At 46.3% G+C, this 21600-nt stretch overlaps 1 protein-coding gene across 7 annotated transcripts in view; it reads left to right on the forward strand.

Moving 5' to 3' along the window:
* pitpnm3 (PITPNM family member 3) overlaps positions 1 to 21600 on the forward strand; it is a 65278-nt gene that overhangs the window by 33303 nt on the left and 10375 nt on the right. For all 7 annotated transcript variants that reach the window (XM_029170753.3, XM_029170754.3, XM_055513969.1 and 4 more), the window contains 9 exons: positions 2846 to 2916; positions 2997 to 3217; positions 9496 to 9685; positions 12104 to 12226; positions 12455 to 12639; positions 15035 to 15192; positions 15763 to 15933; positions 20113 to 20310; positions 20499 to 20647. In XM_029170753.3, the coding sequence (XP_029026586.1) occupies positions 2846 to 2916; positions 2997 to 3217; positions 9496 to 9685; positions 12104 to 12226; positions 12455 to 12639; positions 15035 to 15192; positions 15763 to 15933; positions 20113 to 20310; positions 20499 to 20647 (1466 nt within the window). The remainder of the gene's footprint in view (positions 1 to 2845; positions 2917 to 2996; positions 3218 to 9495; positions 9686 to 12103; positions 12227 to 12454; positions 12640 to 15034; positions 15193 to 15762; positions 15934 to 20112; positions 20311 to 20498; positions 20648 to 21600) is intronic.

A 21600-nucleotide genomic window follows, 5' to 3' on the forward strand; every position in this document is an offset into this window, starting at 1 on the left:
AAGAAAATTCTATTGTTGTACAATGAAAAGCACAATTTGTGTCAGACGTTTCACATTTGCTTTATTCCCGTACATTTTGATTGACAGGTCCGCCCAGGCCCTCCTTGCAGTGAGGCTCCAGCGATAACCACCACACCACTGTGTGCAAAGTGCTTCTTATGTAGATTGAAACAGTAGCATGTGCACGTTTGAGGTTCAGTCAGTGTAAAAAGACAACATTTGTGTTTTCTGTGCACGTCTTTTCAGGGACACAAATAATTCCCTCGCTGTTGTTCTCTAATTAGTTGATTCCAGCTCCAGCAGGAAGGAAGCGTTGAGGGCGGGTGAGGGAACGTTGCCATTGCTCCCTGGGAAGTTAGAAATCTGTGGTTTTGAAGACTGCCATCTAATGATAAATGCCTCAACTCTTGTCTTTTTCCCATCTGCTCATTTCCATGTGATAAATGTGTCATTGTGATACAAGCGGCCAAGACCTGAGAGGGCAAAGAGTCAGACAGACAGACAGAACTAAAACTCTGCAGTGAGTTACAGTACATGGGAGTTAAATGTGAATGATACACTGACACGCTTTCACAGAAGAACCACTATATCAATACATATCTGTCCAGCGCTTATATCTTCACAAGCCTTTTGCTGGGGCCAGTTTTCTGTTTTATTTCACTCAGATTAGTTATAATTTGTCTCAGACAGCTGTAATATAACTGAGTGATGATGCCAACGTGCTGTGAACGTGTGCCCGTCCGGGCTGGTGTTCACTGGAAACCACCCGAAGGCTGCTGACCTGTAGCACTGTCAACACCTCCACAGGGCTCACGAAGGTCACCACTGTGAGAACAGAGAAGAGCTGCTAAATAACACTAAGCTTTAGATAGCACATGTTGACTGGCAGGACTCAGAACCCTCACCAGAAACCAATGCATTGGTTGAAAGGCTCCTGCAGAAGCACAGATGTGCTCCAAATTACCCTCAGGATGGGCTGGTTCACACTGTACCACTGAGGAAAAGGATTTCTTTGTCATATCAATATCAGACAAATGTTTTACTTACCTTTTGAAGTGAGGAGCATCCAAGCATGTGTGCTTCGTTCTCTATGACGTGGCTCTTTGTCGGCTCACGACAGGCTGGTCGCTGCGGGCCGACAGATGTGTCGGAGGCTGTGTGGTCCAAGGACACGCTGAGTTATGTTCAGCTGCATCTCAGGAGAACTTCCCAATGGCAATAAATGCTTCTTCTGATGACAATCAAACACAGTAACACACTCACTGTTATCAATGGTTATAAACATCCCCCTATTGTCCACCAGATAAAGTTGCCAAGTGACAACATCTGCTCCTGTTAAGTGCAGATAACTTCAGATGCAGCCTCAGTAATCGAAGCTACTAGACATGTCTTGAAAAACAGTTGTGTAATGCCAACAAAGTAGGAAGTGCCAGAAAATTGTGGGGATTGATTTTTTTTTTTACAGCTCTAACCTAAACCACTATTGATCCCTTAAATGCAAATACAATAAATATTTTAAAACTATATTTACACTATTAAGATAAAATGTACATGTTCGAATCATCAGCATATATGACTTCAGTTTGGAGGTTTAGCTTGAAAATCTAGATCGAAGATTCATTCGCAACTCATCCAAAACATTTCATTCAAATCCCACCAAATGAACAACTTGACAGTTCTGGATGAATCACAAGATAAAGATCAGATTCAGTGTGATTCATTCTGTTCCACTGGATTAAAAAAGAATACTGACCAAATAATGGGAGCAGACCAACAGCAGAGCTTTTAGGAGAAAAATGGGCTGGGACTCAATTCTTCATCTGTGACATTAATGACAAACTATAAATTTATCTTGTGCAGCAGCAGCTAATCACAAGTACATGTAGCAGTGCAAAGAAACTGACAAATCCAAATGACTTGTCACGTATATAATAAATATGCCGGTTAAAGGCTTGCATTGAAAAGGGCTAAATTAAACAAGGCCGACTCCTGCTTCCTGTCACATCCCACTGTGTTTTCCCTCTCTGACGACACATGCAATCTAAAAACCCCTATGAGGTTTCTGCAGGGCATTTTCTGCCCTACCTCTCTTTTTTCCAGATAAAAGAAAACCTCCCTCCATTGATTTCCTGTTACTTTGTGACTAAAATAGTGCAGTGCGCCAAATCCCCTGTGTCCGCCGAGGCTGCTCTGGCTGAGCCAGGCAGTCGGAGGCAGGCTCCCGGCCGGGAGCGGAGGAGAGGGCGAGCCGACAGAGCGTGAGCCTGCGAGAGCCTCCCATGACAGTGGGCCCCGGACCGAGGAGGCAGAGTAAACAATGCGCGAGGCCGTAGGATGCTCGGAGGCAGGTGGCAGAGGGAGAAAATAGAACCAGAGAGAGCCAGACGCGAGCTGGGGAATGAGAGCACACGGCTTCCAGCGAGGCTAATGATGAGGCCGGGTTCCTGTGATGCGCCGCGCCTCATAGCGAGGACGCGATGCTTCTGGTTATTAGAGCGTGGATGGAAAATGTCCCCATTCCTTCATTTGTTGTTACTAGAAAAGAAATCCAATAACGTGGGGTGGCTATAGATGCTGCAGCGCTCCCACTGTTTACTGTCTCTACTGTCTACTATCTTATGGTTATGCTATTAGAGCCTGTGGTTACATAGAGCCATCATGCAGTTTGGAGTGGAATGAAGAAAGATGAAAAAGCGTTAGTAGTATTGATCATATTTACAGATCAATATCCATTTATGCTTCTGTTATCTGGGCATCTGTTTGGAGTTCCTCCTGCAGTGACCGCGTCTCTCTCCTCTCCATTTCCTGTTCCTTCTTCCTGCCCTTTGGCTCACCCTATACACAGAGGGTCTCTACCAGCTGGGAGGACCACGTTGTGCCCCTCAGAGCAGCATCGAAGGACTGGAAGATGCTGAGGTAAGATTTTTATTCAACACATCTCAAACCTAGTCCTCTGCTTTTACTGGAATTGATCTCACTTCAATCCTCCTTCGCAGAGCAAATGCAAGACCCATGTGCTTCTGCTGGTGGTGCACGGTGGAAACATCCTGGACACCGCGGGGGGAGACCCCGGCACGAAGGCAGGCGACGTGGCCACTCTGGCCTCGGTGCTGGAGAAGGTGACGCGGGCCCACTTCCAGGCCGCCGCGGAGCACGTGGTGATCAAGCTGGTGCCGTGTCCGGCCGTGTGCGCCGAAGCCTTCTCGCTGGTGTCCAAGTGAGTGCAGGGCCTGACTGGCCTCGTGTACAGTAAGTGCTCGCAGTAGGATTTTCATGTCTCATTTTTGTCCATTTGTAGACGTTACTTAATATGGAACCTGATGACACCGTGCATGAGTGCAGTCAGAACACTACACTTTGTATTGCGCATCTGCTGTGTCATAATTGTATAATTATGGATGGCTCCCAACCAAATGGAGCTGAGTCACAGCAACTGATCAGTCTAAGAAGGAAGAAGTGACTCAGCTTTCAGACTCCCGGCTTTTTGCAAATAAGGCAACTGTCTAGTAAATGCAAACTAAATCATGACATTAGTTTTATCAACAGGTTCTGAAGTGTTATTAGATTAGCTGATTTTGAGTAGTGGCAGACATGAATTAATCTATTTTTTTTATCACGCTACATGACTCATGTCTACATGAGTAGAATAACGAGACTTAAAACTAAACTGACCTTCACTGTACAGTATACGATGGAAGCTTTTTCCACCATACTTGTATATAAAAAAGAAGAGAAAACAAATATTCCCACCGGGTGTAATCTATTTTTAGAGACATCTATTTGGCGAGCAGCCGTTCATCAACCAAAGGTCAAATGTAAAAATGTCATCCTGCTTTGTAACCGCTGGGATGGACAGGCCCAGAGTAAAAGGCCGCGCGGTACATCGGTGTTCAGAACAGCACACGCGGAGCCGAGCCTGCTGGAATCACTGCAGCAAAGCTCAGCCAAGGTGCCGAAGGTTAAGAGAAAGTAATGAGAAAATCCGTTGACCGGAGACCCCAAAACAGATGCCGTGCTAATTAGCATGCGGAGAGCATTTCTCCAGCTCGCGGCCGTGGGGAACACTTATCTGCTCACCCTTTACCATGCTGTTGTTTTTAATTGTTGGTCGTCCCCCGACGTCCTGGAGGCGGCTCCTCTGTGTACAAAAGCCGATCGCTTAGATGACACAGTTTCTGTTTGGCCCGAGCGAGGAGTGTGTGCGATGATCTGTTTGTTTAATTAGCTGCAGTTCTTCTGTTTTTAGCTCTCAAGCTGTTGCTTTAATTGTTAATTGTTGGTGTCTGGTTGGTAGCTGCTGTAACTGATAACCAGCAGTTAGCTGGCTTAGTCCCTCTTAAATTACAATAATAATAATAATAATTATTATTATTATTATAGTGACCACTACTTCCTGCAGAAGCGATGACGCCGGTGCCTCCGTCTCCTCCGCTGCCTCAGCACAGAGCTGCTTGAGCGTAACTAATTATTTCATTTCACATTTTGCCCGGCGTCCCAGTGGTCACTGGTTTTATCTGTGACGGCGTCGCTCAGCGTGCAGCGCTCTCCAATTACAGGCTGGGGATGTTTTTGTGCGGGTTGTCACTAATCACTGTGGCTGAGAGGATGCGTTTGACAGTCGGGTCAAGGCTCCGGCTTTTGTGACTGACGTTAGCAGAGCGGCAGAGCGCTTTGTCCGCTTTGCTTTCACTTTCACAGGCAGCCATGGAAGATAAAACAGAGCACGACGTTTCAGGCCCCTGTTCATGTGCACACGCACGTATTCACGCCCAGTAATTAGGCTGGCATGAATTAAGTCATTAAATGAGATGCATCCAGGCAAAAAGACCTTGACCTTTTCCCAACACCTGTATGAAAGTGTAGGAAGGAAGGAGCGACATGGACATTATGTTTGGAGGACACTGAGCGCTTAAGGCTCAATACATTTGCATTTAGAATATAACTCTCACAAAATGTGATGTGGTTAGATATTTGAATGACTTGCGTCACGTATTGTAGGAGGTGCTGTGCATTCAGGAGGTCTGTCAATTATTTTTTTTTACTTTTTACTCATTTATTGATTTTAGAGATGTTTTAATTAATAACAATTAAATTTCCAGCACATTAAACGTTACTTACACGCAAAACAAAACAACCATTCATTCAGTCGTTAACTGTGCAAAGCTGCTCTATTCTGAATGTTACAAAACTCGATTTTTAACTTCTTGCTGCAACCAATGACTTGAAATCCAGCTCGGAGTATGAATAGTAATATTTTTGTCTCGCCCTGATTCTTACTGGTCAGATTATTACAACACATCCTCTGTGAGAAATGAATCCGCCTTTGCGTCGCCTCCGGTGGGAACAGACTCAGTCGCCCACGTGGCAGCGAACGCAACGCGGCAAACTTAGCGGCCTTTGCCCTAATCACTGTTGCGCTTGTGGGCGAGCGGAACCTCATTTATTTGCGTGGCAGCATAAGCCGAGCAACAGGCAGACACTGCTGCTGTGCGCCTGATTTAGTCTCATTCTGGGCAACAGCTTGACTGAAGATCGCACCGCGGAGTGAAGGTGGCAAAACCTCTTAGCGCCTCCAATACCAACTTTCACACAAACAAACCACTTTGGACTCGGCACTTGAGGATTCCTTGTGTACTGGCGGATGTCCTTGCGGCGAGTCTCCATTTATTTTAGCCGGCATTGTCCGGGTTCCAGTCCGGCGTGGACGCCGCTCCCCATTAGCTCGGCCGCTAATGGCCGCGCCGTACCTGGCTGTGCTGGCGAGGCGCTGGGTGTCAGAACAACAAATACCGCGCGGTCCATCAACACACCGGCATGACAACATCCCACACACAAAAACACTCCTACAGCTCTAAATCTGTGTTTTAACACCATCACACGTCCAATTAACGGCAGCAGCCAGGAAAATAAACACTGGGACTGTTCTAAGCCTCACCTGAGCTGCAGGAGAGAGAGAGCAATGTGAATCATTACTGAGAGTGGATTATGTGAATCTCAGTGCACAGAAGCGAGGGGGAGAAAGTCGGCCATTCTGGACAGTGAGCGACCTCAGCTCAGGGACACGGAGACTCATTACTGTACCCATTAGTGGCCGGCGACAGCGACTGTTCTCGGGTCCTCTCCCCAATTAAGAAAACTCTGCAGAGGGCGATCGTGGCTTGTGTTAATTGTGCACATTGTGTGCAACGCTAAACCAGCCGTTGGGAAACAGAGGAGCAATTAAGCAGGAATCTCTGCCGCGTTCTGAATTTTCAGCTTGATGCCATTAGACGGCGGAGGCAGCAGTGCGATGAGGCGGCATAATGGAGCCTCTGTCAAGGTTATGGTGTGTGACATGAGGCCGATTCAGACTTTACCCGCTCGGTCCAGCTTCCTGCTCCACTTTCCGTGGACGTGAAGGCTGGAGGAAGACTTCCTGTGCACCCGGAAGACTGTGGCCGCTCCCACTGACAGGTTCAAGAGTAATGAACATGGAGATGAGCAGCAGTGATGAGCGGCTCCCGCATGGAGGTAGCGTTACGGCTGGTCTGGAGTCAGCTCACGCCCGTAACAAGGCAGCAGTCAGACACATTGTAGTGACACTGCAGCCTGACCTCCGCATATTCATACCGCTTGCATTCACTAATGAGTGCCGGGGCATTGAACGTTACCATTCGTGAGCGAATGACTCACATCCTGGATCCATAACAATCGTTCACTCAAGAGTCGACGCGCTGCTTTCCAGGAACTAAACAGAACGTTTGGAATCATCTGCCTCTGCACTGGTTGTGATGTCAAGTTTTTGGCTAGATGACGTTTTTAAATAAGGGGGAAAGGAATCTGAAATAGATCTACAGCAAACATGTGCTTCAAATATCACATGTCTGAGTAGTTTAGTAGGTTTATGAATGAAAGCCTTTTAAGCAGATGGGATGTGGACGCTTCGGTGGCGCAGACATTTGTATGTTTAAAGACTTTAATGACGCGGCTCGGATGAATTAAAGTCATTGATTGCATACCTTCAAAATGCCAGTCTGACACACACACACACACACACACACACACACACACACACACACACACACACACACACACACACACACACACACACACACACATTAACGTGCACTCTTTGTGGAAACATTGTCTGCTCCGTACTAATGCAAACAAGCCGTCGCATAATCAACTAATTATGCAGCGCCGCTAACGAGCATCTCACCTGACATTTGCCGAGCTGCAGCAGGTGTTGAACCTCTGTTCCCGTCCTCTGACTTATGAACCCGCTCAGAGCTAGAGCTGCGTTCAGAATAACAAGGCGGCCTTTTCTCTTCCCGTTTGTTTTTGCTCGGTAAACGCGGGTTCTGGAGACTGTGTCAGGCTGCTGCTAACAACATCCTAATAAGATCAGGTGTGGACGGCAATAAAGACAGCTTCAAAGCTCCGCAGGCATTAGAGGGGCTGCTGGGATTTCCTGTTTTAGTTCCAAAAGTCAATACACCCAAGCAAATGATTGTGGTTTATGTTATGAGGAGACTAGCACACGCGCTCAAACCTGAGCTGAATGTCTCACTCTTCCCGTAGAAGCCGACCTCAGCAGCAGCACAGTTCCTGTGGTGGAGAATTACAGTTTGTCCCTTCTTAGAATGGAACTGAATTAGGGAGGACACCTCAGATCCACAATCTGGGCTGCGACTGTTTCTCCCTGGAGAAATAAATCCAGGGGGAGGAGCTACTGCACCACAACAGAGACGAGATTATACAACAAGGAGAGAATAACTAGTTGAAATATGCATTAAATAATAATAAAGCCCTGACATTTTCCATTTTTATATCAATTATTTCCTTCATGCAGGTGCTAAAACTATTAAAGCTGATGTTTATATAGACTGACATACAATACTACACTTTACAGTTTTTTCATGCTCATATAAATGATGACACGTGAAGCTTAATTAAGAGGAGCCACTGGGATGAATAAGAGTTCATCTTCCTTCCTCCTGCTCATCCCTCAGAGGGATTTTTCAGCTGACGAGGTCGCGCTGTCGCGGTTTTTGTCGCGCATTATTCTTCACACCTGCGTTGACATTTTGCCGACCGTCTGTGAACTCCACTTTGCTCAGCTGGGATAAGAGGCGCAGCAGGGTGTGTGTGTCTGTCTGTCTGTCAGCAGCAATCAAGGGCACAGTGCAACATCTGTTTCAGGTCAACTGTACACAACCATGTCTGACGCAGACAAACACATACAGTTTTTTCCCGTTGTGGCTCCAAAGCTGGGCCGTCGGACTCGGAGGAGAGTAGCTGATGGAAACCATTATCTGCGATCACGATCGGTGCCTGTTTGTTCTGACTTGTGAGGACCGTTGAGGATCATCGACTGGACGATGAGCACGACAGCTACATCCATTGCCTCCTTTGTCCCAGGAGGTTTTTAAAAGCATTAGGTGTTGCTCCCAAACACACAGCGGCACATAATCACGGATAGGAAACAAAGACAATAATGAAACTGGATTGGTTTGAAGTTTGGTCTGCGTGATTCTAAACACGTGATGAGGAATCTGCACAGACATGCAGCCAGTTTAGTCCATGAGGCAAAGGCTTAATGTGACTAATAAACAGCAGAACACTCAGTCAGTTAAAGAACATTAAGCTCCTCAGGGCCGATCTGACTACATGCACTTCATTGTTCTTCATCTGTGGCACCACAACCATGGCAACACAATGTTTACTCTAATTACCCAAAGTCCTTAAACCCCCTGAGATGCAAAACTCCCACTTGGTGATTCTGGGTATGAACCCACCCACCTGTTACACAAATTGCTTACTTAAAGTGTGTAAAGAGTGGTCCATGTTTTACTGGCCAATTAAGAGGCAGGGGTGCACTTGAAACATCTGCGCTAGTAATAATACATGAGCTGTAGGATCTGAGCCTTTTAAAATGCACCTCTATCTACACGCTGAGTCCCAATGGGTGTGTGCAGAAAGAGGACCTTAACCATGGGACATGTTGGTCATTAGCTACGTCTCTGTGACTCCTTCATAGACGCTTTAACCGAGTGAGGAATTCAACTACCAACCCTGGTGTTTATACAGTATATGACATAGCTGTGCAGCTGAATCTGTGCTTTATTTCTAGAGATACAGCAACATTCTTCTTTTCCTCATTTAGATTTTTTGTGTACACACACACACAGGCACGCACACACACAAACACACACACACACACATTGTGGAAAAACCTGGCTTCAAATCAGATAAAGAGCATTATGAGCAGGTTGGATGACACATTAATAGATGTTCGATAGTCAAAGGGAAGCGTTTCACAAAGGAGCATAATGAATTCTCTCTATCCTCCATCTCTTCTTACATAACTGTATAAATAAAACTGGTGCCTGGCATTTTGCAGAGAAAGCAAGGACAGATGTTGAAAAGGGGGTGATTCAAACTGTTTCTCCAGCTTCCCTCTTCATCCATAAATCTCTGTACCTGATCATCCCTCTTTCCTTCATTCTCCGCTAGCCTGAACCCGTACAGCTATGATGAGAGCTGCGTGTCCAGCAGCGTGGACCACTTGCCCCTGGCCGCCCTCCCGCTCCTGGCCATCGTCTCGCCACGGTACCAGGACGCCGTGGCAACAGTGATCGCCCGAGCCAACCAGGTGTACCACAGCTTCCTGCAGTCGGAGGACGGCCAGGGATTCACCGGTCAGGTCAGCTGGGCCTGTTTTTGTATTAAAGGCGAGGACAGAGTTGTTGCCACATGAATAAGAGCTATCCATCAACAACATTTTGATTAGCATCATCACATCCCAGGGCATCAGTTAATAGAACCAAAAGCATACTTTTTAAATGAGCTTTGATTCTCTCCCTGCTACTGTAGTGCCTGCAATTTTATTAGCTGTGAGAATATTACATAATTTGATTTTGGCTCTGCAGTGTTTCTCTACAGCTTAGTGTACTTCATATATTTTTATATCGCTGCTGTGTGATAATGAACATGGATTGGCACTTATAACATGCACTTCAGGGATTTAAGCGAGTGGAAGCATGAGAGTAACAATCAGTTAGTCCAACCCAACCTTCCCCTGCTCCTTCATGGCAACAGGCTGAACCTGGATCCAAAAGAGTTCAAAAAGGCTAACTGACACACTGACTATCCAACGGTAATGACAACCTACTGTAACAAGATGGACCCAAGTGCAACAAAAAAATAAACCATTAAAAGGCAAAGGATGCATAAGCTGCATACTGTAAGCAGAAAACCTGGACTGAATACTATAGGTACTGTAATACAATAGCAAATGCTACAAAACAAGACAGGGTCTAACAAGCTGGTACAAACAAAGGCTAGAACTCAAACTCACTGCTATGAGGGAGGAACATTAACTCACTGACGCAGAAACAGAACAAAATCCTTAGTGATGAAACAAATAGAGGCAGAAGAAGGAACATCTGAAGGCAGGAACCAGAGTCTGACATGGAAACAGGAAACAAACTAACTAGGGAACAAGGAGCGCAAAATCATTTTTATTTGACAAGACAAACATAGAATTGCTTTAGGTCTGACTCCGTCTTTTTATACCCCCATACAGAACATTAATTATTTACATAAATTATTTATGCAAATATTATTTGCATAAAAAGAAATAAAAAAGTAGAATTAGATAAATTAAAAATTGCAGCACACATGTTTCACTTAGTCCTTCCCCCGTGTGATGGAGTTCAGCTCAGAAACGGCCTGGGGGAAGAAGCTGACTCTGTGTCTGCTGGTTCTGGTGGCCATAGTTCTGTGGCGCCTGCCAGAGGGGAGGAGTTTGAACAGTTTGTGTGCAGGGTGTGTGGGGTCAGCAGTGATGCTGACAGCTCGTTTTCTGAGTCTGGCCCAGTTCAGGTGCTCAATCGCATCGCGTCTGCATACTTCAGAGTTTCACAGACAGGTTCTGAGATGCTGAGTCGGTGCCCAGCCTCACCTGATGCCTCCTGTCAGTCACAAAGCTCTTGATCCACTGGCACGTGGAGCTGGGGACGGTGAGCTGTGTTAGTCTATGGTGGAGTATTCCAGGGGTGATGGTATATTAAAGGTAGAGCTGAAGTCCACAAACAGGATCCTGACCTATAAGCTAGGGAGATCCAGGTGCTGCAGGATGTGGTGCCGCCCCAGGTTTACTGCATCACCAGCTGACCTGTTTTTCCTGGAGGCGAACTGCAGGGGGTCTCAGCACCAGCCTCTCAAAGGTCTTCATGACCACAGACGTCAGGGCGACAGGTCTATAGTCGTTGAGGCTGGTTGGTGGACTTCTTAGGCAGCGGCACGATGGTGGACTGTCTGAAGCGGTTGGGGGCTGTAGACAGCTGCAGAGAATGATTGAAGATCTGGGTGAAGATCGCACAGACTCGCAGACAGATTAGGGACACACTGTCGGGTCCCAGAGCCTTTTTGGTTTTCTGCCTTTGAAAGAGACGGCAGATGTGTCCTTCACAAATCTTCATAACAAATCTTCAATAACCAGACGAAGCAGCAACAGAGTTAACGCACAGCAAACGTGGTGGGAGGTGGAGGTCCTTTAACATAAGACATGGAAAACAGGTGGAAGGGACGACCATGATAAACAGGCACAGGAATTGAGGCCACATGCACCAGATGAGACTCTGAGGCCGGAGGCTGAACTGCTGCAGTTATAAAGTCGCAATAAATCATTCAGAACCTGATTTTCTTTTTTTGTTTATTGGATTTGTTGCTGTTTGTTTTACCCAAGAAACGCATTGTAACCCTGTCACTGGCTTTTGAAGAGTTTTGAAAGAGTTTGTTTTTGTAGTAAAGTAAATGTGATCCAAAGTGGATATTACTGAACCCAGGCCCAAGTTCCAACGCCACAATACTCGTTTATCAGTTGAAAATGCAATGAGATCATTACCTTTGTCTAACAGGTTAGCACGTCTTCAAAGAGGCAGGTTTTATGACAATGCACAGTCTTAATGCCTAAAACAGATGCTGATGCTCCCAGCACCAGCCTTGATCTGCTCTCACGAGACCACATGCTCAAATATTACCCCGGAGTCAAAAGCATCACTCACCATCTGATGGACGCGTCTGTGGAGAGCGTCTAACTCCCAGTGTTTCCACGCAGGTTTGCCTGATGGGCGACTGTGTGGGAGGCGTGCTGTGCTTCGACGCTCTGTGCTTCAGCAACCACCAGAGGCCCGGCAGCCCCAACAACAGCAGCAGGAACAACAGCACCGAGAGCCTGAAGGTACGAGCTCGCCGCTCACACGCCGATGATGGGAGACGGTTTGGGATCCAGTGAATGCTCCGTTAAAGTCATGCTGCTCCAGAGAAAGCAGCCTTATCTTCTGCCCCTGTCCCCTGGCAGTTGTTGCACAATCCTCCCCTTCGTTTGCTATTCAAATCCACCCACATCTACCAGATTCACGCCCTCCACAGGCTTCTCTCAGTGCTCACCGGCCTCCTCTCCCTTCAGGACAGCCCGGGTCTGCTGGGCGAGTCCAGCCCCGGCCTGAGCTCCAGCAAGAGGCTGAGTAAGAGCAACATCGACATCTCCGCCCCCAACGAGGGCCACGGGCCGGGCGGCCCATCGCTCAGCCGCAAGCAGAGCGACTCCTGCGACGGAGACACCTCCACCGGCCAACACAGCTTCTTCTCCAGGTGAAGCATGTACTGCAACACTGCCGCTGTTAGTCCAGAGACAAGTTAGCATTTAATGGTTTATTAGGTCAATGTGAACCAAAGAACCAAAAATAACAATTACACATGAATGTGTTGGGTCTGTTTGGATGATTGAAATATGACACACGCATATATCAATAATATAAAATGACTGTGCTATTAAAATGATATAGTACTCAGTAACAGTATTAGTGGACAAATCTAACTTTATTGATACACAATTACATAATAACCTCAGTATTACAGTATAAGGTTATGATACTGCTTACTGATAACTACTAAAAACACAAATGAGCAGTCAAATACTGCGTCTGCAAGTGACTGCAGCAGTTCCTACTCGCCCACTATACTTTACCTACCACATTTACTGCAACTGTATACACCACCAGTGAAATGTTTGGGCACACCTTGTCATTGCAATGGTTTTCTTTATTTTCATGAGACCATTGAGTCAAAAAATGTCACAAATGAACGCTGACAAGGCGCCTGTCCAGTGGAAACCATTTGACATGACGGCCTAAAGCTGAACATTAGTGTGCAAAGCAGGAATCAACGCAAAAACTTTTTTTCATCAAAACTATGAAAAAAAGTGTTTGCCTCTGATCGAGACAAAGCAAACAACAGGATTTGAAATTGCAGTGAAAGTCAATACACAGGTTGCATCTACAGTATGTGTTGTCTTTAAGCATGGACAGCCCCTGCATGAGCGTCAGAGTGGAATTGCCAACTCTAAATTCCCAGAAGATGTAACACTTGTTGATCCTGATGGATGTGTAAGAGGGTTCACATGACACGCGTCTGGACCCCCCTCCTCATCGATATTTGCAGCTGCTCTACTTGTCTACCTGGCTCTGCTGGACTATGAATAGCCAGGCTGTGTGAGTCTGTGCGTGTGTGTACGACCCAGTGTCTGTAGGAGTACCACGTCGACTCGCTTTTAGCAACCAGTGTTCCCACTAGAAATCCCAAGCGTCACTTGATTTGCAGCAGCAGGGCCTCACGGCAGCAGGAGATCCACTAGGATGCAGTGAAGAGCACCTTTCGCTTCTTCCACTTCCCATTGAAGCCTCCCTGAGGCCCTGTGGAGGGTCACCCCTGCTCCTGTATACGCTGTGTTACCCCCAGTATCATTATCCTGGTGAATACACAGCCATTCAATCTTAACAACCCACCGTCCCTCCTGTTAGTCTCCTATCGGTCCACTGGGTGCCTGTGGATCACTTCACCTTTCTGTGTTTTGGCCCTCACTAATTGTTTATGACGTCATGTGCAATTGGCCACAACACTACTTTTACAGTAAACAGTGAGCTTGGTCTCTTACATTTTATTAAAATAGATGATTTTGTTATAATACATATAAATACATTAATACATTCATCAAATAATAAATTTGGATCTCACATAAACCTAATTAACATCATACGGTCATAAATCTATTGGGTGTTAAAGCTGTAGAAGAAAGAGCAAGCTTAACTTCAACTGTGGCAGAAGCGACTTAAACACACCTAATGTTCATGGGATTATTTGTTCCAAAATGCTGTTATATATATGTTAACGTGAAAATCACATCACCACAAAACATGTCAACCATTGTTGAAGAACAAGGAAGCCGTATAGCGTTTGTCACCCTTTAACAAGAAAAGGGGGGACGTTAATCTAAGCAGGCAGAAAATGTACGGGAGCAGCTCTCCCGTACCTCCTTCTGAGGCTGACACTAATTCTTTTATGTGCCTGAGCATGAAAGGTGCACTTACTCAGAGCTTGTATTGTTGCAGAAACAAATGTTAACATCTCAAAGTGGAACAAGGAGAACATTTAACGTCGCGAGCATGAGACGTGCGCGTCATCGTCAATACAGGCATCACTACTTTCTTCACTGTAATAGAGGCAGACTGCGTGGTGGGAGGGATGGACACAATGCGTGCAAACAGCAGAGAAAGCAAAAGGTAATCAGAGCATTATTGAGTTTAGTTTTAAAGGTGTCCAGTCCTTTTCTGTTGATGAAAAGACTTAATGAGGAAACGATGGCTCGCTGGAGAGCTGAGAGATCTTCAGCCGTTCATGTAAGTATGATGCAGCCTGTGAAAAGCTGGCAGCGCAGAGAGCTGCACAGGCTGAGTCATAGCAGTGCAGGCTCCATGCTGACAATGACCCCAGAATGTTGAACCAAAGCAGCCTACACCAACCCCCTCTATTAAAAAAGCACAGAGAGGCCTCAGTGACTCATCGCTTTAAAGGCAAAACATCTGGATCCAGCACGCATCTGCGATCACAGATTCACACAGTGTTGGAGTGGTAGATCAAGACAACAGTCAACATTTAAACAGAGTGACTGTTACACATTAAAGGTCAATGGTCCTAATTTGTGTTTCAGTTTGATGAAGGAAAGTGGAGAGGTGCGTGGCGGCAGCAGCACCAGTCTGGTGTTGAACCCCGGCCGATTCGACTTTGAGGTGTCAGACTGCTTCCTGCTGGGATGTCCGCTGGGCCTGGTGCTGGCCATGAGACGCACTGTGCTGCCTGCGGTTCAGGGTGAGAATCAGACATATGCAGATCAAAAACGGGGTGTTGTCATGTCCCTTGTGTGTGTGTGTGTGTGTGTGTGTGTGTGGCTTGTTTGCATTAGTACGGAGCAGACAATGTTTCCACAAAGAGTGCACGTTAATGTGTGTGTGTGTGTGTGTGTGTGTGTGTGTGTGTGTGTGTGTGTGTGTGTGTGTGTGTGTGTGTGTGTGTGTGTGTGTGTGTGTGGCTTGTTTGCAATAGTACGGAGCAGACAATGTTTCCACAAAGAGTGTCTGGATCCCCTGCCTCTCTGTCCACCTACCTCACTGACAGAAAGTAGGACAAGGACTGATCATTTGTGTTAACAGCCCTGGCTCACGGAGAGAGTCAGTGCACGCCGTACACTCATGTAATGTAGGGCAAACGAAATGTGTGTGTGTGTGTGTGTGTGTGTGTGTGTGTGTGTGTGTGTGTGTGTGTGCGTGCGCGTGTGTGTGTGTGTGTGTGTGTGTGAGTGTATGTGTGTGTTTTATATTTGCTGCTTTCCTCGTTTTGTGGCACATCTCTATATCCCTCCGTCTGTTGTCTAACCCTCAGTGAGCCAACTCCATCCCGCCTGCTCTCAGATCTTCAACCTCTTCTACCCTTCGGACCCCTCTGCCTCCAGACTGGAGCCGCTGCTGCAGCCGCTCTTTCACAAGCTGCCGCCGTTCGCGGTTCCCCGTTACCAGCGCTACCCTCTAGGAGACGGACGCACGGTGCTCATAGGTAAGACGGGGAAAAATCAATTTTCCAGCGTGGGGCAGATGCGACAGCAGCTTCTGCTGAATATTTCATTGGTTCATCTGTTTTGTGGTATATTAATAACCTTTTGGATTCTGCATTTGCAAGCTGGTGCGAAACCTCTGATGAATGCTGTTAGTAGCGCCGGCTGATGGCAGCGAGGAGATTCTACAGCTTAGTAAGAAGTAAAGCACATGCACAGATGCAGGCTGCACATCCTCAACATAGACGCTGAGCAAACTCCTGCTTCCAAAGCCAGAAGTCGTTTGACGCAATGATACACTAGTACCTTCAGCCGCCTCAGCCCTCAGAGGATGAGGCCCAGTATACGAGCTATCAGTCTGCTGATTGTGGCACAGGGCGGCTGTACTGTATCCCCCGGAGGGCTGGTCGTGGACACCCAGTTCCTAATGAGTCGCTGATTTATCTGAAGTATGTTGGGACACAGAGGCTCATTCTAAACAGCTATTATGACGCATTGTCTGGATCCCCTGCCTCTCTGTCCACCTACCTCACTGACAGAAAGTAGGACAAGGACTGATCATTTGTGTTAACAGCCCAGATTTGGCTCACGGAGAGAGTCAGTGCACGCCGTACACTCATGTAATGTAGGGCAAACGAAATGCCACAGTGGGAGGCAAGAGTGAGTATGAGGACACGGCCACTGTGCGTTTGAAAAGAACAGCAAAAAAAGGTTACATTTTGATACAACTGGGCCTCATTTATAGAAGGTTTGTAAATGTTTTCTTATGAAGTATCCTAATAAAACACGTCATGTCCTAATAAAAAACGTCAGATTCACAACACGTTGTTACAGAACGCTTGTGTTTCATTTCTTGATCCCACGTTTAAGTAAAGTGGCCTCTGCGTAAACGTCTCAGACCAACTCGCCGTCTTTACGGCTGCTGTCCTGTTTGCAATAAACCTCTCACACTTTTATTGCAACTGAGTAAAAAACAGGAGACGTGACACAAGCGATTGTGAATATGCAACACAAACTGAAATACACGCATTTATACATTTGTTTGTTGAAATAATACAAGTGGCGTATTTTAATATAATTTATTCAGGGTAAAGTTTTAAATGAAAGCTCTGAATTATACAAAAATTTAACGATGCAGAATGTGATGCTTTTGATAACTTAATGTATAATAATGAGTGCAATAGTGAAGTAGAAGTACAGTAATGCTTCAAAACTGTAGCTAAATATAGTACAGTGCTTAATTCATCTTATCATTTAAACTTGACTTTAATCTGGATCAATTACTTGATTTTACATCTGTTTACTGTTTAAACATGGAGCCCATCAGTCTGTGTCCAAACGAGTCATGAAAGCAATGAATGCAGCAATTTTACAATGTGTAGTCAATGACAAAGGTGTAAGTTGTATCTAATTTAATCTCGTTGAGCCACAAAGCAGGAGACCTGATGCCTCTTAGCCTCAAGTGGGCTTAGAAAGACGATGAAGTGTAATAGCAGACACTTACATCATAGGGTTTAACTACAGGTCACGTGTGCGTTCTCTTGTAAATAGAAAACACAGACAGGTCCACGTGGAGGCAGGAACACGCCCACCTGCACAAATGCATCAGGGGAGCACGGTGCTCGTTTCCTGCTGGATAATATGGTAATTAGTTTTTCTGAAGGCAGGGACAGCCAATCAAATCATGCTCCTGTGTGCATGACTTCAACATCAACACCCGTCATTAGTGGAGCTATTATTATGACGAATGTCGCTAATACAGAGACAATGAGGCCTCCTCCTATTGATTCCTAACAGCGGTCCGGTGCGAAATATGATCATGCACGATGGCGAATGCACAGTCCATGGAATTAGACTCATCACGGCTGCCAGTGTTCTAATGTAAACACTTTGGTTATTAATTTGAATATGGGCTAATTGGATGCTAGTGTGTTCAGAGAGGACTGGTTGAAAGTCTTTTCCCGTTTTTTTTTTTTTCGAGGATGCTTCAAGGCCGCAGCGCAATCATCTCTCACCTTGTGAATTCTCCGCTCGTCCTTGTATTTCGCCCCTGTCATCAGCTGTTTGGCGTGTAAATCACATTCTTCCTGTCTGGATGCTGGTTTTCTAATGGGAAATGTTCCATACATTCTTTCTCGTCATGTCTTTCCCTCCAGCCCAGTCCCTTTGAGGCTGCTCTCCGCTGCTGCTTTGCGTGGGTCCTTTTGAAAAGGCCTGTGTTTGTGCGTTTTATCTGCCTCGATCTGCTCGTTGTGCTGCTTAAAAGCAAGGTGGAACCGTGCTAATGTTCCAGAGGCTGAGAGAAAACACGGCTCCTCTCAGAGGCGTTGGACAGGCCTCATTGATGGAAAAATCCCCCAAAGAGCTATAATTGCATAAGTTCCTTTACACTGCAGTTATAAATGTTGGAGAATATGGTCTGTGATTTGTGTCACTCAGTTGTCATGATGGAGGCCAGGCGAGGGATTTAATGCTTTGTGGGATAAATCGAAGATAAATGAAACACCAGGAAGACAGGGTCTAACACATCACCTCAGTTCTGTTGTGTAACTCTGAAAACCTGCCTCATCTGGACCCAGGTTTCCCACAGACAGCATTCAGTATAGCTACACGGGTTCGGAGGAGATCCTCTTCATGTAAGCAGATTCCTCTTCGTGTGCGGTAGTTGATGAACACAGATTCATTTCTCAGATCCTCCTCCTTTTAATAAATATGATTTATAACTATCAAGTATACAGTGCAGTACTACAGTAGTAGGATTTTTGGTTGAATATTAGCTACATTAAAAACATTTACAGTTGTGTCATTAAAAGATGAAGCAACATCAATTACAAAAAAGAAATTTAAAACAATATAACCATAAATCATGTGTTTTTTTAGGGTAAATATTTCTGATAAATGTCAGATTTCAAACAAGTTCACACTTCTCTCACAGAAGTTCTTCCAATCAGCCAAGCTGTGACTGTAGCGTCCCCACATGCACGCGGCGCATGCACGATTCCGGCAGCTTCGCCGTCAGTTAAAGCCGACCCTGGCTGTCCTTTTCCCTGTGTGGGGCTTATTAGGCACAGCAGACTTCCCCTCACGTCTGCGAGAGCGGCTGTTGATCGGTATTCCGCTGCCGACGCGGACCTCCACAGACAAAACAGCCAACATGTGGCTGCATCCGCCGCTCTATTTATAGCCGTGCCGGCAGTAGCTGAGTGGCTTAACCTGCCCATACCTGCTGCTGCAGACCCGCTGTTCTGGCGCCTGAGTTTGATACATGCACCTACTGTACAGGTACGCGCCGGTCCCTGTTGACACATTGGATGTGGAGGGAACCCTAGCGTTTGCATCTAGTGTTATTTCGTGTAAACACACAAAATGGGGTCGTACAAAACTCTGAATGAGGAAAAAGATGCAGCGAACGCGTCTCCTGAAACAACGTGTTCTGGTTAATCCAGGACCTGCCAGCAGGGTCCAACGGAGTGGTGCCCTGCATATTACAGTGATAAATGACTTCACATAGTTTATACACAGTTTATAGGTTACATTCGTCTCAGCAGAGCAAGGACTTATATAGTAGGTCACGTCTGAAGTCAACATTTTATCTGTAGCGCTGCAGTAGTTAAGCCACATCCAGTCCAGTGCCATAGAGCTGACAGGCAAGGCCTGGGTAAAAGCATAATAGTAGATTTGAGCCATTTTGAGCCTGGTGATAGTGACTTCGATGCTGAGAGTTCAGTGTGTGTTAAGCAGGAGCTGTGTTACATGCAGCGGGTATCTCCTCTCTCACCAGGACAGCAGGGGGGAACATAAACATGCGCGGCTGCATCGTACACAATAAGCGCCTGGTGAAACTAGGCGATTGCTGGGCAGAGACGCGCTGGCGGGAGATGACGACCGCCGATGATAAATTATTCTCATTTTCAGCTGGAACAAGGGCAAGATGCTTTTTGGGACTTTCTAAGCCAGAGCAATTGAATTCAGCAGCATAAAGTGTAGACGCAGTCTCTGTTATTGAAGTGCTTAGTGTTTGGTTTTCATTAATAAAGCAAAGTCAGTCAATACACAGCAAAAAGGCTGCAAAATCCTATTAGACCAGATGACAGCATTGATTTACACACTCAGACTACAGTCGGTTGTGCTATCGAAGCATCCCTTCACATTTGTCCTCGTCTCGTCTCCTCCCTCCTCAGCTGAAAGCATCCAGAGCCATCCCAGCGTGTTTTTGGAAAGCGAGCAAGCTCACCGAGGGCCGGCGTCGCAGCAGCCCACCGAGGCCCAGGGCGAGGACGGAGGGAGAGACGAGGGGGGGCGCAGAGCCAGCGTGACCAGCGTGGAGAGCCAGATGTCCATGTGCTCCATGGGCCAGCTGGGCAACACCATCAGCAACAGTGAGTGGAGGCTGGCTGCGGTTAGAGCCGTTTACTTCAGGTCCACGGGGACAGGTGTGAGCAAAGCACGAGACGAACGACACAATCTCAGATGGTTGTGATTGTGTTTTTTGGCACTTGCATAAAAACAAGAGATTTAAAGGGGGCAGCGTCAGCGTTTGCCTGACTACATACTCTGTGTGGTGAAGTTTCTAGCACATGGTGGGGCTCCAAGAGGCTGGACTACGCCCTGTACTGCCCCGACGTGCTGACCGCCTTCCCAACGGTGGCGCTGCCCCACCTGTTCCACGCCTCCTACTGGGAGTCCACCGACGTAGCAGCCCTGGTTCTCCGACAGGTACAGTCGTGTAGAGAGCTTTAAACGAGACGGGACACTGAAAAATCACAACAGACTAAAGGAGGCTATTTGGTTGATGGCATTTAAATAATAATAAAGTCAATTTTATGTGGATAGTGGAAAGGAGGCATCCCGTGTTTGACTTTATTTGGGATGTTTATCCTCATCTTGATGCCCTCGTGTGAAACCTTGGAAGCGTTGGGTTTCTGTGGCCCAGCGCCGATGCTTGTGGAACAGCTGTTTGCAGTCCGTAATGTCTTCTCGCTTCACAAACAGCATAAAAGATGCTGCTTTGTTATTCAGGAGTTCCATCTGTGCCTACAACAGCCTGAAAATCTGGCAGCAGGTGAAGCTTTTAGCAGTCGTGGTTGAGCCATTCACAAAAAGGCAACAAAACACTTTAACAGAACCTCAGTGACAAGTGACTAGAACTGGTGACTGATTTAGACTGACAACACATAGTTGATTCCATGATTTAAAACCAGGAAACCTTTATTAATAAACCATAATCAGTGTTTGGCCACAGTCATGACATGTGAACATTCAATGTGGGGATGTAAAGCAGGTTTCACACCTCACAGCTTAGTGTCAGTCAAGTTAGAAGCATTTTCATTAAACATGTATGATTTTATATATGCGACACGCATTACTGTACATTCGGCCTAATGCTTAGGCGTGTGAAGGTCTTCAGCTCTCTTCTCTGGTTGTTTCCATATTTCTGTCATCACATTCCTCAAGTTATAAAAACCTATAGGATCTGTTTAGTCTTACCGTGCTATAAGGGCACATACAGGGTTCCTAGAACTGAATGGGAACCAAACTCAGGCCTGGTTGTGTTACTGCCAGCGGCGGCCCCCGAGCTGCCGTGAGTAACCGTGATCATCAACGGGGAATCACAGTGTAGATGATTGTATTTAAAGCTGTGTTAGATAAGCGAGAACGGCCACCGTCTG

This window comes from Betta splendens, chromosome 13 (assembly GCF_900634795.4).
Source record: "Betta splendens chromosome 13, fBetSpl5.4, whole genome shotgun sequence".
NCBI classification, from domain to species: domain Eukaryota; kingdom Metazoa; phylum Chordata; class Actinopteri; order Anabantiformes; family Osphronemidae; genus Betta; species Betta splendens.